The sequence below is a fragment of the Schistocerca piceifrons genome, chromosome 5 (genome assembly GCF_021461385.2).
Source record: "Schistocerca piceifrons isolate TAMUIC-IGC-003096 chromosome 5, iqSchPice1.1, whole genome shotgun sequence".
Classification (NCBI taxonomy): Eukaryota; Metazoa; Arthropoda; class Insecta; order Orthoptera; family Acrididae; genus Schistocerca; species Schistocerca piceifrons.
Genome location: NC_060142.1, coordinates 252136659 through 252152489, shown reverse-complemented (window position 1 = coordinate 252152489; position 15831 = coordinate 252136659). Strand labels below are relative to the sequence as shown.

Genomic DNA, 15831 nt, shown 5'->3' with positions numbered 1-15831 from the left:
CCTCGGTTGGCCGCCATATTCTCCGGATCTGAATACATGTTGTGAGTCTATATTACAGACAGAGTAAATGTTCAGAAACTTCAGCAGGTCATGCAGAATTTCACTATTCATCTGCAGCACATCATCACGTGGGATGGCAGGCTTATTGAACATGTCTTATCCTAAATCCAAATATCTGTAGTGACGTTTACATGTTGAATAAAGTGTGTGCACACTGTAGTTTCTAACTAATTTAAGTTTTTATCATATAGTTCAATAATTTTCACCCTGTACCTTTCCCACAATGGCGAAAGTGCAATAGACATCACTTTCATTGGAGGACCAACCATGCACAATATAACACCTCTATGGACTGCAAACCACACACCACTCTGGAAACATGTCGCTATGGAAATATGTATCCAAGGAGAGGCAAAAAGCAAAAGAAAAGGTGGAACAAGCACTTTTGAGAACAATGAGCATCAGGAACATGGAAGCAAAATCAGACGATATAAAACAAATTTAAATGCTAAGAGACAAAGTGCGACTAGAGGAAGCAACAGAGGTGTTATGAGAATTCCCAATACAAGTCGCCAATCCCAGGAACAAAATGATTGGACACTGTGTGTTACAGGTTAAGGAAAGATGTACTAGAAATCTTACATCAACAAAAACGGTGCACAGAGAACGCTACACTCATCAGGACTTATGCCGAAAAATGATATATCTATTTCAAAAAAAAAAAAAAAAAACCTCTAAAAGAAAAGGAGAACATTCCAGGAATGAGAAGGAAAGATACTAGTGGAGAGGCCATAAGAGACCAATACACTGCATCACACCCCAGAAAATGAGCAAAAACACATTACACCAGCATGAGAGAGGAGATGCACTTAAAAAACACACTGAACAAGAGATAAAAGGCAGACACGGGGGCAAACAGGAGACATTGCCACAAACAACTATGGAATGGGTCCCATTGGGCACAGAGGTCAAAGATGCCATTAACAGCACCAAGAACAAAAAAAGGTGCAGGCCCTGATAGACTGCATAATGAATATTTAAAATACAACCCAAATACTAATGCCAATGAAGACAAAACTCTACAATAAGTGCAGAGAAAAAGCCTCCATTCCATAACAGTGGAGACTATCAATAATAAAAGTGCAATATAAAGGGGAAAGGAGACTCCAAGGATCTAGCAAATACATAGGCATAGCACTAGAAAACTTATCTTTTAAAATATTCACAAAAATAATAACAGAAAGAATCAACAAGTATCTCCCTGAAAGCCAAATGGGATTCAGGAAAAGAAGACCAACTCTGACCTGCCCTTCAAGAAAGAGAAAAGTTTTATGTAGTATTTATAGACTTAACAAAAGCCTTTGTCTCTACACACAGAAAGATAGTGAAAAAAAAAAAAAAAAAAAAAAAAAAAAAAAAAAAAAAAAAAAAAAAAAAAAAAAAAAAAAAAAACTAAACGAAATCCTATGTGAAAACAACATATGGACACGAATCGTAAGTGCATTACTGTGATGGAACAAAATAAGGATCTCAGATGACCCTTCCGACCAGAGCCGATACTCCAAACAGAGTACTTGAGGCAAACCCAATAAATTCTCTGTTACTTATATTTGCAGCTAAAGAAATTGTAAGAACACCCCAAACGGAGGGTGTAATCTCACATGCATAAACAGACAATCTTGTAATAGGATCAGAGGACACTGCAAATTTACAAAAACAATAAACGATATAGAAGACTGGTGCATGAAACAATGCTTTGAAATAAATGTGGCAAAACCAGAAATGATGGTGCTCAGAAGTGCGCTTGCATTTGCTGAGATCTTCATACGGGAGAGAAAACTGAAAATCATACCAGACTTCAAGAACCTAGGGGTCACGATGCAAACAAGAGCAAAATCTTTCACAAAACAAGAAACAGAGAATGCAATGCAAGCAATAATGGCTATCCATGAAACAGAAATCTTCAGATCCCTCAGACAGAGACTGCAGTGGCTCTATTCAGAGCCAAAATCTCACCAGTACTGATGCTCAGCATAGAAATCATCGGACCACATCTCACAGTAACAAATCTGATGACACTAGGAAGAGTGCAGGTGACCTATATGAAGAAAGTGATCAGAGTGTCCAAAACAACACATTTAAGACTGGTGAGGGCATCTTCCTTCACTGAAGGCCTACAGACAAACTCTACGCTACCCAACACCAGCACTCTGGAATGTCTACTAAAAATATTTAAGGAAAGCAGGGAAGAGACGTCTCCAGAATTTTACAGCACAGGCGGCATGATCAAACATGGAAAAAGGAAAACTTTGAGATGAGACATGTGACCACCTGAACGGCAGTCCATGGTTTGCACCACCTTATTTGCAACAACACTCATATCATGAACCAAATGCAATGTGCAAGTGTAAACTGTGTCATCAAATATGCTAATGTTATTATACAGAACTCTCTACCAAGAGGACACGGACAACAAATGACTGTCAAAACCACAATATGTAAAGATTACAATTTCATGTATTATTATAATTGAACTTTGAACTTGAGTGGTTATTTGGCTGCGATAAGCGTATTTTTTTAAAATCAGGAATTGGTTGGCAAATCAAGACGGCCATGAAAGTAGCTGAACATGACAGAGGCAGACTAGTGGCACATCTGTTTAGTGCGGATATGTATTGCCTTGTAGCCTCACCAAGCATTAAACATGAATGTATGTGATGACCACGGTAAATAACTGTGGCATCCAAACCTCCAGACCACTGTCAAAGATGACGGGCAGTTTTACTAAGTGCATGTCAAAAGTAATGTGTGCTGATGCGAAAAGCTGGCAGGCTGTGGTCTCTACTGCTTCTGTTATCACATCAGTCTACACACACTCATCATTTGGCTGTGCCAGGGTTGATGCACCAATCGTCCCGCTGCTGCCAACGGTCAACAAATGGTGTAGGACAACTATATTACAAATCCTTCAAAAGTGCAGCCCAGTTAATGAGCTCCCAGCCTCCAGTATCCCACAGCATGTGCCCACCAAAACTGCATCAATAATTGTCACTGTCCTGCATGTGTAGCCATTTTTTGCTGATTTCTGTTCATAAACACAGATATTCATGTTCGAGGACAAAAATTTGCATTGAACCATTATCCGGGTGAATCAGTTTACAGCAGAATTTTTACTTTATTTTACATGGGCATTAGACCATGGTCCAAGGCACCTTTCTGTACTTTACATTTTGTCTCCTAATGCTGGAGTCATCATCACAGATTATAAATATAGCTGTTTCATACTTCAGGTAGCTCATCAAGTTGAGCTGTTTATGTGTGTCCGCATCAGGCACAGAAATATGCCTTAGACCACAACCTAATGCCGACAACACTAAATTCACCAAGGACACAAACACCAGTCGTGAAAACCTGCATTCTGTGATGATACTATTTTGTTACCAATAATACAATGATGATTAAATTGTAAGGCAGCATTTCATATTAAATTTACAAATCAATGGAAAAAATACATTGATCTACATCTACATCTACATTGATACTCCGCAAGCCATCCAACGGTGTGTGGCGGAGGGCACTTTACGTGCCACTGTCATTACCTCCCTTTCCTGTTCCAGTCGCGTATGGTTCGCAGGAAGAACGACTGTCTGAAAGCCTCCGTGCGCGCTCTAATCTCTCTAATTTTACATTCGTGATCTCCTCGGGAAGTATAAGTAGGGGGAAGCAATATATTTGATACCTCATCCAGAAACGCACCCTCTCGAAACCTGGCGAGCAAGCTACACCGCGATGCAGAGCGCCTCTCTTGCAGAGTCTGCCACTTGAGTTTATTAAACATCTCCGTAACGCTATCACGGTTACCAAATAACCCAGTGACGAAACGCGCCGCTCTTCTTTGGATCTTCTCTATCTGCTCCGTCAACCTGACCTGGTACGGATCCCACACTGATGAGCAATACTCAAGTATAGGTCGAACGAGTGTTTTGTAAGCCACCTCCTTTGTTGATGGACTACATTTTCTAAGCACTCTCCCAATGAATCTCAACCTGGTACCCGCCTTACCAACAATTAGTTTTATATGATCATTCCACTTCAAATCGTTCCGTACGCATACTCCCAGATATTTTACAGAAGTAACTGCTACCAGTGTTTGTTCCGCTATCATATAATCATACAATAAAGGATCCTTCTTTCTATGTATTCGCAATACATTACATTTGTCTATGTTAAGGGTCAGTTGCCACTCCCTGCACCAAATGCCTATCCGCTGCAGATCTTCCTGTATTTCGCTACAATTTTCTAATGCAGCAACTTCTCTGTATACTACAGCATCATCCGCGAAAAGCCGCATGGAACTTCCGACACTATCTACTAAGTCATTTATATATATTGTGAAAAGCAATGGTCCCATAACACTCCCCTGTGGCACGCCAGAGGTTACTTTAACGTCTGTAGACGTCTCTCCATTGATAACAACATGCTGTGTTCTGTTTGCTAAAAACTCTTCAATCCAGCCACACAGCTGGTCTGATATTCCGTAGGCTCTTACTTTGTTTATCAGGCGACAGTGCGGAACTGTATCGAACGCCTTCCGGAAGTCAAGAAAAATAGCATCTACCTGGGAGCCTGTATCTAATATTTTCTGGGTCTCATGAACAAATAAGGCGAGTTGGGTCTCACACGATCGCTGTTTCCGGAATCCATGTTGATTCCTACATAGTAGATTCTGGGTTTCCAGAAATGACATGATACGCGAGCAAAAAACATGTTCTAAAATTCTACAAGAGATCGACGTAAGAGATATAGGTCTATAGTTTTGCACATCTGCTCGACGACCCTTCTTGAAGACTGGGACTATCTGTGCTCTTTTCCAATCATTTGGAACCCTCCGTTCCTCTAGAGACTTGCGGTACACGGCTGTTAGAAGGGGGGCAAGTTCTTTCGCGTACTCTGTGTAGAATCGAATTGGTATCCCGTCAGGTCCAGTGGACTTTCCTCTATTGAGTGATTCCAGTTGCTTTTCTATGCCTCATGTCCTTGCAATATATCTTTAAATGATTTTTGAGGTAGGGAGACAAATATTAAAGCTGTAATGACGTTAATCTTTTCCCCCACTCCAAAAGCTTCCTGTACAATAACATAATACGCTAACCTGGAGCTTTTAAGCACATGAAAATGCTGCAGAACATAAAATGTGTACAGTCCATTTTCATGCCGATCAACTTTATCACTTTGCCATCACAGATGCCAGGTTGCCAATTCTTTAAATGAATCACTGTATTATTTTACACTTTGTTTCTCAGTTACAAAGTATACATTTCTACAACAACATTGACTAACATACTACACAAGATGTGCCAAGAGGAATGGTCAATACTAAGGGATATGACAGCAACAACCATTCTAAGTAAAAACGGCTAGTAAATGTTGCCTCTAAAATGCATACCTTAACGGGTATGAGGGCTTGTTCACATCCGCCACTGTAAAATACATATCTCCTACTAAAGAATTGTTCACAGCTCTTAAGGTATGCATTTTAGAGCTCTCGATTACTAGAATTTTTGCTTCAAGTGACCACTCCTTCTGATGCACCCTCTACATAGAATAGCAATTAAGAGATTCATTCACAGATTAAACAGGAGATTCATAAAGAAATGGATACACTAACTTATAACAATGCAGTTAATCTTTTTTTTTAAATAATTGGTTATCATTTTTCTACGCATTTCGAAAAATTCCACTTTATATTCACGAACTACAGAATTTGTCAAAATGTGAGAATTTCCACATTCTAATTGCCATCTGTAAAATATTGTTAGCTCATCTCAGAATTGGGCACATAAGTAAGAAAGCCTCCCATGAACCATGGATCTAGACAAAGTGAGGTGGCTTGAATGCCTCAAGGATACAAACAGCTGTGTTGCAGGTGCAAGCACAGAGGAGAGGTATCTGTGGAGTTGTCAAAATAATGTGTGGTTTACTGCATCAAACCAGTTGAATTCTATGTTAACTGCATCCTGTTCTTGCAGGTCCCAATATTTCCCCGAGAATCATTTGTTCCACAAGTTCTAGCTTTCTAAGTGATCCTGTTCCCACAGTGTTCAGAGTTTCTGCTGCGTATAAGGCTTCTGGATGGATCATTGTCTGATAATGTGCTACTTTTGCATTAATTGAAACAATCTTCTTGTGTTATTGTGCAAAGTGAACTAAAGACCTGGGCAGCAGTACTGCCATGTTTAGACACGAGAAATGGGGAAGGAGGAATAGTTTGTTCACATGGAGACGAATGAACAAATTTGTACGGGGGCTTGTGAGGAATGGTTGAAGCAAGATCAACCTACCGACTTCCAGCACATTGTCTGCTGAGTATGGAGCGGGGGAGGGAGGGGGGGGGGGGGGGGGGGGAGGGGGCAGTGATGACAGTGCAGAGGGAACAAGCTGCACTTACATCAAGTAGTGCTAGTTAGGCTCACATATAAATCTATGCTCCAAGGGGCACTGATATTAAGATTTAATATGGATTCCAACACTTAGAAACAATTAACAGGGCCCTTCATTAACAAGCAGCTAATGTACTTTATTACACGTCGACAAAAGTAAAAACTGAAGCAGGGCCATAGCAAAAGCTTACAGGATTCGTAAAGTCCAATATAATTTCATGTTGCCCCTACTACTGTATCAGCTCTCTCAGTTCAAATTTAAAAAGGTCATATAGCAAAATTCACATTGTAGCAACAAAAAGAAAACAAAGCAACAATCATTTTTGAATGGTAACATGCACAAACATCTGTATTAGATCACGATTGATGGCAGCTGGGCACAAAATCTAAGAAAGCCAAAGTTGACTGGCTTCTGCCAATCCAGAACTAGGGAGCCCTTGTTCACCACTTCGAGAGCACACTTTAGTAACAGTGTAGACTCCAGTATTCTTACAAGTGGAGTGCTGTTAAATGCTAGACATTTATATAACAATGTCCTCCATAGCAAAAACAACGACTAGCACTTCTTCGGAAAATATCATACAGTACCACTGACATTTATTTGCAATGTAATGTGTATGACTCCACTTTCCACATGAGTAAACCACTGGCCTCTAATCCTGATGCTTCAGTTCTTCTTGAAAACCCGAAATAGTAAGCCTTTTCTAAAACTGTACTCCCACTGATTCTGGCCCCTCTTAAAATCAAATCCTCTTGAAAAGAAAAAAAAAAAAGAAAAAAAGAGAAAAAAAATTAAAAAAGAAAAACCAGTTCCTTTGCCGCCCTTAGTCTACGAGATAAATGTGATGGTTTCGTAAAATTGGTATTTTGCCATATTTTTCATAGTATCACTAAAACTGATGCCTGTTAACATATCATCAATGGGATATTTACTGTGTGCACTTTCCTGCTTCTTTCTCCTCTTCTTCTTCTTCTTGGTGGGTACTTCAGTTTGACTCATGTTCCTTCTGACAAGTCACACTGTATTACTCAACTTCTACATTTTGCTTCTGTCACAATTTTATTTAGCAGTGTCGGAGCTACCTCAATTATCAATAAGTTTAGTGAGTTAACAGCAAGCTGCCATGGCTGTCCACAAAGGTATATTCCACAGTCCGCAATTTGTGCTGAGAGGTAACTGTGCATTACTTTATTGTGGGATGTGGCTGTACCTAGTCACATGACCACATTAGTTTCCATTAGTCTGGGTTGACAATTCACTTAATTGATAGTCATAGTGAGCGAGCGAGGGAGGGAGGGGGGGGGGGGGGAGAGAGAGAGAGAGAGAGAGAGAGAGAGAGAGAGAGAGAGAGAGAGAGAGAGAGAGAGAGAGAGTGAGTGAGTGAGTGTGTGTGTGTGTGTGTGTATTTTTTCCATCATAATTTTATCCATCTAGTAGCTGCCTTTATGTTCCTCACATATCGTTTTCTTGAGAGAGATCTGTAAACCTGTGTTAGCCACTTGTCTTTGGAGCTGGGATGTATGACGGGATGTGTCTTCTAATGGCTCAGTATGAATGCCAGGCAGTCTTCTATTATCTGTGACATACATATAAAATGAACTGCATAACCACCCTGCCCCTTGCACAATTAACTCTAAGACAATCTACTAGTTGATGCCAGACTGCCTTCAAATATGTATTTCACAGCACTTCAAATTGTGCCCATTTTATTTTGGCTTTTCAAATTATCGAGAAAGACTAACATCGCACGTTCTTTCCCATACATCCTTAAACATTCTCAGGCCCATGACTTCCTCGTAGTTGCAATCAATATGCAATCCAAGTACCGAGTTTACTTCAGCTCTCTTCCCACTCTAAACAAATGATACACTTCAAATGAAATGACTGAATTTTGTTAGTGTATTTACTGTTGCCAGACTACATATATACTATTTGCTGTCAGCAGAAGGCCACACAGTCTGACACCTTACTGGCCCATTTTACAGGAGTGAACTTGTTAACAGACACAGTAAGTAATCTACCTGTAATAAGCTTTCTGCTAGAGGCATTGCTCCAATGCCAAGGAATCATCACTAAATTGTTCACACTTTTGAGTCTGATGCCTTCTTTATGAGAAATGGTTTGAGTAGCACTTTAATGTCAAGTACTCTCATTTCCCATCGACAGTCTGCGTCGATTTCGTTCTTACAGCCCCGTCATATTCCACTCCTTTTATTTCTCATCACCATTCCATGATAACATTATATGGGAAACACAACAAGCGGTGGAGATAGGAATGTGGAAGTCCATTACTATGACTTCAATTTTCATCTTTATTGACCCATTGTGTTCCTATAAGCTTGACTTTTTTTGTGTTGGTAGTCAAGATATGTTTAAACAGGTGCCTCTGTTTTTTATCCAAACTCACCTCGAGAATCAAAGTATTACAGTTTATTGTAAAAATCTGTGGAAAGGTTGTCGCCTGTAGCTTATTAATGCACACCATGTAGAACCTGTTGACATCCGAGACAAAATTAGCTTTCAAGCTACTGCTCTTTTGACTTGCTGGCAGATTAAAATTGTGTGTCAGGCTGAGATTAAAGCACAGGACTTTTTCCTTTTGCATGCAACTTTTAGAGCACTTGACAGCAAAAGGCAAATGACCTGCATTCAAGTCCCAATACAACACAGTTTTAATCTGCCAGGAAGTTTCAAATCAGTGCACATTCTGCCGAAGAGCGAAAATTCATTCTGGATACTGCTCTTCTCGTTTAGGTACACAGTCATCCATGCAACCAAACAACCACCAATGACTGCAGTAACACTGCTTGTTTACAAGTGACTGGTCAAGCTGACAGGAGTTAGGTAAGAGTAAAGGTGTCTGGCAAATGGAAAAGTATGATCCGCACATGGAAGGAATGGAGATTTGATGGTAGGCATGATAAAGGGAGGAAGAGGTGATGAGGAAAACGAACTGAAGAGAGGGGGACAAATGTGAAAACAACAAAGAAAAAAAATCATTTTATTCATCAAAATTTTGACAATATAATGAACACAATCTGACTAGAATAGGTAGCATTCATGATCTGGCATGAGTAAGAGACTTTAAGAACAACATACCACTTATTTGTCCGACATTGGAAATAATGTCTCAGTTAGATGCAAATACTTAACAATATGTAAATAGTACAGGGCAAGAAACTACAAAAGTTGAGTATGAACTTCAACATAATTATACATCATGTCATAAATAATCATTATATACAATACAAATTATATCTAACACACAAACATGCATCAAAATGGTTGTTAAGTTACAAACACAAGTCACTTAAAAAATAAAAAATAAAAAAACTTTTCAATGTAGTAACCAATAAACTTTTTTGTACACACCAGAAAATATTTTTATGTAATCGGTGGGGACGTATTTATAATACTACTACTTTTACCTCCTATAATATAACTGCAAATGGTGTACACAGGTCTTATTCTATGTAGGCATACGACTTCAAAGAACTTCAGTCAGTGCCTATGTGCACTATCACAGAACCTTGACCTGAACTGGCATTCATATACACTTTTGTCAATAATTGTAAAAGACAATTACATTTTCTGCTTTGGCTATATTATGCTCACAGTCTTTCACTTCACAAAAACAGCTGATTTTGTAAATGTGTCATTTCCAAGTGATTACTCCTAACAGGTGCATCTGTCATTTAAACATATAATCACTGCCATAGTAGACTGACAAACTATGTTCCACACTGGCCAACAGTTTAAAGAATATTGCTTTCATGGTGGCATACATAAAAACTCTTGTTTTTTTTTGTTGCATAGAACATGTTCTATGTCATATACATTTACTATGAGTTTTTATTTTTGCCTAAATTCCACAGTGGTAAAAAATACACAAAAATATGGAAAGGATAAACTGGCATTTACCACAAAAAGGAGGTGTTGAGTAGCACAGAGGCACAACGAAAAAGAACACTACAAATAGAAAGCCAAAGGAAAATCCAGGATGGAATAACTATAGTATTATGCAAAGGATAGATTGCTACTCGTCATATAGAGGAGATGTTTAGTTGCAGGCAGACACAACAGGAAAACCATTTAAACAAATGCCGTATAATTCATCGCACAATATTTCTACTGGGCACCTGTCAGCCATCTTCTGGTGAGCCACTGAAAACTTGCTCCATTCCTAATATATAGCAAGCTGTGAATGTTCCATGCATGCATCACAATCAAGTTGGCAGACAGACCACACTTCCTCGCAGCAGCACCCTCACTGGCAGAACCACAGAACTCAGCTGTCCTCTGCATTACTAATTGCCATGGCTGTTGGCGCACTGTCATCTTTAATTACAACAAATTGTGGACACGATAGTGTTCCATGCGCTGTCCAACTGTTACTCACTAACAGAATTCATAAGCTTTTCCACCAGCATATTTCCATGGATTCTTTAATAATGGAGTCCCAAAAGGATTTTGCTGTGGTCAGAATCATAGTTTTGTCACACTCCATTGTGTGTCCAATGGAAATACAGAGTTCAGTTATAGTGGACTTGCTTAGCTGCAAAAGTTGCATGCAATGGTTATGTTCAATGCAGCATTTTTTCACAGTGTGTGTGTGTGTGTGTGTGTGTGTGTGTGTGGGGGGGGGGGGGGGGGGGGGAGGGGGGTCTGTCCTATGATGCAAGCCGTACCACAATGACAATGTATTTTGTAAATTCCAGCCTTCTGCAATAGGAAGTTGTCTTTCACTGTTCCCAAAAGGTCTGCAATCTCAGAAGGTGGATGAAAAGTCATTTCACCTGAAATTTAGAGGATTCTTGCTATTTTGAATGAAATGTTGCCACAAAATGAAGAAAAGCTAAAGATTTTGCTGATGTGTTATCCCCTTTATCGACTTCCTCATTTTTGTTTTTGAATGACAGTGCCCTGTTAATCTGCCATTGGGGATAGCCATTTATTCTGAACACTGCCTTATGTGGGCAAGCTCTTTAGGCAAACTATCTTAATCTGACACAGTGTGAGCTCTATGTACGAGTGTTTTATCCATGCTCATAGTTTGCGACGGGTGATGACAACTTGATACTTTCAAATATAAATCAGTATCAGTGGGCGTACGATAAACTGAATGCTCCAGAGAGCCATCATTCTTTCATGTAACCTAGACATTCATGAAAGGCATACAGCTATCTTTCTCTATTTCCATGGTGAACCAAATATTGTCATGGATAGAACTGAGGTGGTGAGGAAACTCCCATCCACTTATCTTCTCCCTGAGGTCACACTATGCAAGTATCATCCACATACCACCAAAATACAGTTGGTTTAACGATAGCCAATTCATGTGCTCTCTCCTCGAAATCCCTCATAAAAAGGTTGGCCACCAAGGGAGACAAAGGGCTGCCCATGATGACGCCATCAGTCTGTTAAAGTAGTCTTGGTTGAACATAAAGTATGTTGATGATAGAGCATGCTGAAACAATGCAGTGTTGTCCATCTGAAACTTTTTGCCAAGTAGTGCCAAAGAATCTGCGAGAGGTAACTTTGTAAATAGTGATACCACACTGAAGCTAACCAGCAGGTCAGAACTGCTTAGATGGAGAGCCCTCAGTCTATTGACAGCATCAGCTGAATTATGGGTGTGATGTTAACATTTGCCCACCAACTGTCCCAGCAAAGAAGCAAGATGTTTATCTAAATCATATGTAGGAGCTCAAATGTTGCTCACTATTGGACATAATGCAACAGTTTCCTTATGAACCTTTGGAAGGCCACACAGTCTTGGTGGTACACAACCATGTGGTCTTAAACTCTTAATGACCTCTTGTGGTAAGGAGGAGGAATTCAGTAGTGCAGAAGCTTTCCATTGCACACATCCTGTAGGATCGTGATCAATTTTCCTACAGGTAGAATTGCTAAGCAGACCACACATCTTATCATATGCATTATTAGGTAACAAAACAGTTTCATTACCTTCACAGGCAATCAGTACCACTACATCATGATACTTTCTTAGGTTTCATAGTTCAGACGTTCTGCAGAGGTTAATTTACTGCACTGGGGAGGAGCTTTCAAAAGAGAACAGCAAGTTTCCCTTTTTATTTCTTCTACAGCATCCACAGAAAGGCGTTGCATGGCTTCGTCACCACTCACAAAGCTAATTAAAAGCAGTGCTCTAGGTGTGAGTGCAAAATAGAGTCACTTGTTTGTATTAAGCAATGGAAGTGTGGTCCATCTGTCAACTTTATTTTGATATGTGCGTGGAAGACTCTCAGCACACTATATTTTGCTGAACAGTCTTCGGTGGCTCACCTGAAGATGACTGACAGGAGCTCAGTCAAAATATCGTGGGATGAATTAAATGATGACCAGCTGCAAGCCCAAAATTTGTTTAAACATTCAATCTGCACGGAAAATTTTAAAATTCACAACAAAAAGATGCTAAACATGTGAGCTTTCAGCCGAAAGGTCTTCTAAAATAGATAGCAGAACACGAAAACAAACACACACACTCTGTAGCTGGTCACTGGGAGAGAGAATGGTCAGAATACGGCTTTCCACAGACACGAGAAGCCAAGAAAATGTATAAATCAAAAATCATTGCAAAAGATTTTCAAAATATGCAATGAATTTAAACAAGTTAAAGTCACTTAATGAAGTAATAGTAAGAGCATTTCACAAGGCATGTACGACAGATAATTATCTACAGAGGACACACATTAGAAGCAATAAGCAAAATGGGAAAAAAATGTCATCACAGCTAATGAACACAACACCAGAAGGAACTATATCTTTTGATGCTGGAGCTCTGGAGATTTTGAACACTATACGATCTTTAGAAATTTGGGAGACCAAAGTGTAATGTCATATGCAGATGGAGCCTTATCAGAAAGGACAGAATGGGTGCCACCAGTTAAGAAAACGGAGGAAATCTTAGGAAGAAGAGACCTGATTAAAGACAACACTCTTCAGACCAAACTTCTGGTTCTCAGAGGAAAGTAAAATAGAAATGTAGAAGTTTGTGCTTATAAAATAAGATGTGTAACAGGCAGCAAGAAAATACTTAAGCATTGGTAGTATTGAGTTGCCTCATATTATAATTTCAGTACAGTAAGGCATTAAACAAAAATAGAATGATGTTCGATGACTACCATGACAAGGTTATTAGCGACAGAGCACAAACTGAGCCTACAAGTTGGGTACAGAAGTCAACTGTGATCATTACGAAGGACGGATCCAGGCATTCACCTGAAGTGATTTTTTTAAAAAAAAAAAAAAAAAAAAACCTGTGACTAATCAAACAGGAATTTGACACCTGTCCCTTCTGAATTAAGAGTCTAGAGCCTTATCCACTCCAAAACTTTGTTTGGTGTGGTATGAAAGAAAATGAAACAATTTTAAATAAAGCAGGCTTTGAAGAGAGATATTTCATTAAATCTGAACATAAATGTGGTGGAAGTGCAGATATAAGAATTATGAATTACACAGCTAATTTCAGCCTCCCTCTATTTCTCTTATTAATTACACTGCTCTCACTGTCCACCATTACAACAATACATTAGGTTTGGATACAATATCTACTTTTAACATTTTCTTTGGTGTGTGTGTGTGTGTGTGTGTGTGTGTGTGTGTGTGTGTGTGTAAGGGGGGGGGGGGGGTACCTGCCACTTAGATCCATAGGTACTTAAAATTAACTTTAACACAGAAATGTCAAGCTCCAAATAGGACATTATTTAGGTACTATAAGTTTTCTGGTCCAAGCTGCCTCTCCCCTTCGCTCAAAAAAACCAGCAATGCTCTGTAGAGAAGATAAACACCTAATTTTCGTCGCTGCTTTGAATTCCAAGTTGCAGCAGTTCCATAATACTCACTGTGACGAACATTTTTCAATGCCTTCAAACCCATAGCTTCTATCATAGCTGCCTCACGGGTGTGAGCCTCAACAGGTATAACATTTTGGAACACATGAAGGCATACAACTCCAAACCCTTCACTCCATATATCTAAAATGTATTGTACCTTCTTGTCTGAAGACTTCGATTTTGTTTTCCATAAAGAAGCTGCCTGATACAGATGAGAATATGGCCTATTTCGCACACCTTTGCCAATATAAAAGACAGATGACAGAAACGTTTGCCAGATCTGGAGAGGCTGCATTGTTTGTGTCCTACATGGAAGATTTTTGGTTACTCTTGGATCAAGTAACAGATAACAGAATGCTGATTTCGTTATACCACCTCGCCATCTTCTTTCACAACTAGGATTTGAAAATTGAGTAGCTACTTCTTGTTCCAACTTGATATAGGCAGCAAGACCATTCACCCACTCCATTGTCTTCAAGGTGCACTCAAGCTCTGGACTGTATTCTGCATAGGAAATATTAATTAAACTCTTGCAACATTCCTATCAAACAAATTTTAGTTATATTCTTTAAACTAAAATCATTTACAAAGGGATTATTTAACCCGACAGTTCTTTTATATAATTAATATATCTGAGAATTAACCAAATTTTGATCCTGCCTGAAATTTTCTCCCCTTATGTTCTATTTTTCATTATAATAATAATAAAAAAAAAATCCCCATGTAAAAAATAAAACCAGGGATTTACTTGACAATACTTGACAATCAGGTACTTGTGACAGCATTGAAATCTTATATTGTTGCAGTGTTCTCTCCTACACAATTAGCCGCAATAGTCAATGAAGTGTCAGTTGCATTTTACTGATTTCCTCAAACAAGATTAATGGCATTTGTTAAAAATGCCATATTCTTCACCTCAGATACTGTTTACACTGACTGGGAGCAAGGGGGGGGGGGGGTGTCGAGTCATATAGAGCACCCCACCATGTTGACAAGTACAGTGGCAGTGTACATAAATACTCCACGACGTGCACAATTCTGTGTGTTGTGTTACCCCCTCTGATTTTCAACTAGTTTAGTGTTCCGAGCTTCGTGTGCTAGAGACTCTTACATACCTATAAGTGCGAGTATTAATGTAATGTAATATGTAGAAATAAATCATTAACTCTCTGAAGTTAGTGACACAAACATTTCAAAATAATGTTAGAGGAGATAGAAGGAAATACTAAGAAAAACAAACATGAAATTACTACAAAACTTTTGGCAGATATTTAAAAAGAAATACGATAGTTTAACAGGAATATGGTACAAGGAAGTGTCTATCTTTTAAAGTTAGCATAAAATGGTGATTATTTGTTCTAAGATCTATGACTCTGAACTCGTCACATGCAACCGTCTGCTATATGCCCAATTATATTTTTGTACTTACACACTAAAACTCTGAATTTAATTATGGTAAACAAATGCATTTATTTCCACTCTACCCACTTGGTCAGGCTATGACACATTTATGTCTCGAATACAAGCCTCAGAA

At 39.1% G+C, this 15831-nt stretch overlaps 1 protein-coding gene across 1 annotated transcript in view; it reads right to left on the bottom strand.

Moving 5' to 3' along the window:
* Positions 1 to 14175: 14175 nt before the first annotated feature.
* LOC124798917 overlaps positions 14176 to 15831 on the bottom strand; it is a gene marked incomplete at its 5' end in the record, with an annotated part of 86123 nt that continues 84467 nt past the window's right edge. The window contains one exon of the mRNA XM_047262449.1: positions 14176 to 14794. Coding sequence (XP_047118405.1) covers positions 14176 to 14794 — 619 coding nt within the window. The remainder of the gene's footprint in view (positions 14795 to 15831) is intronic.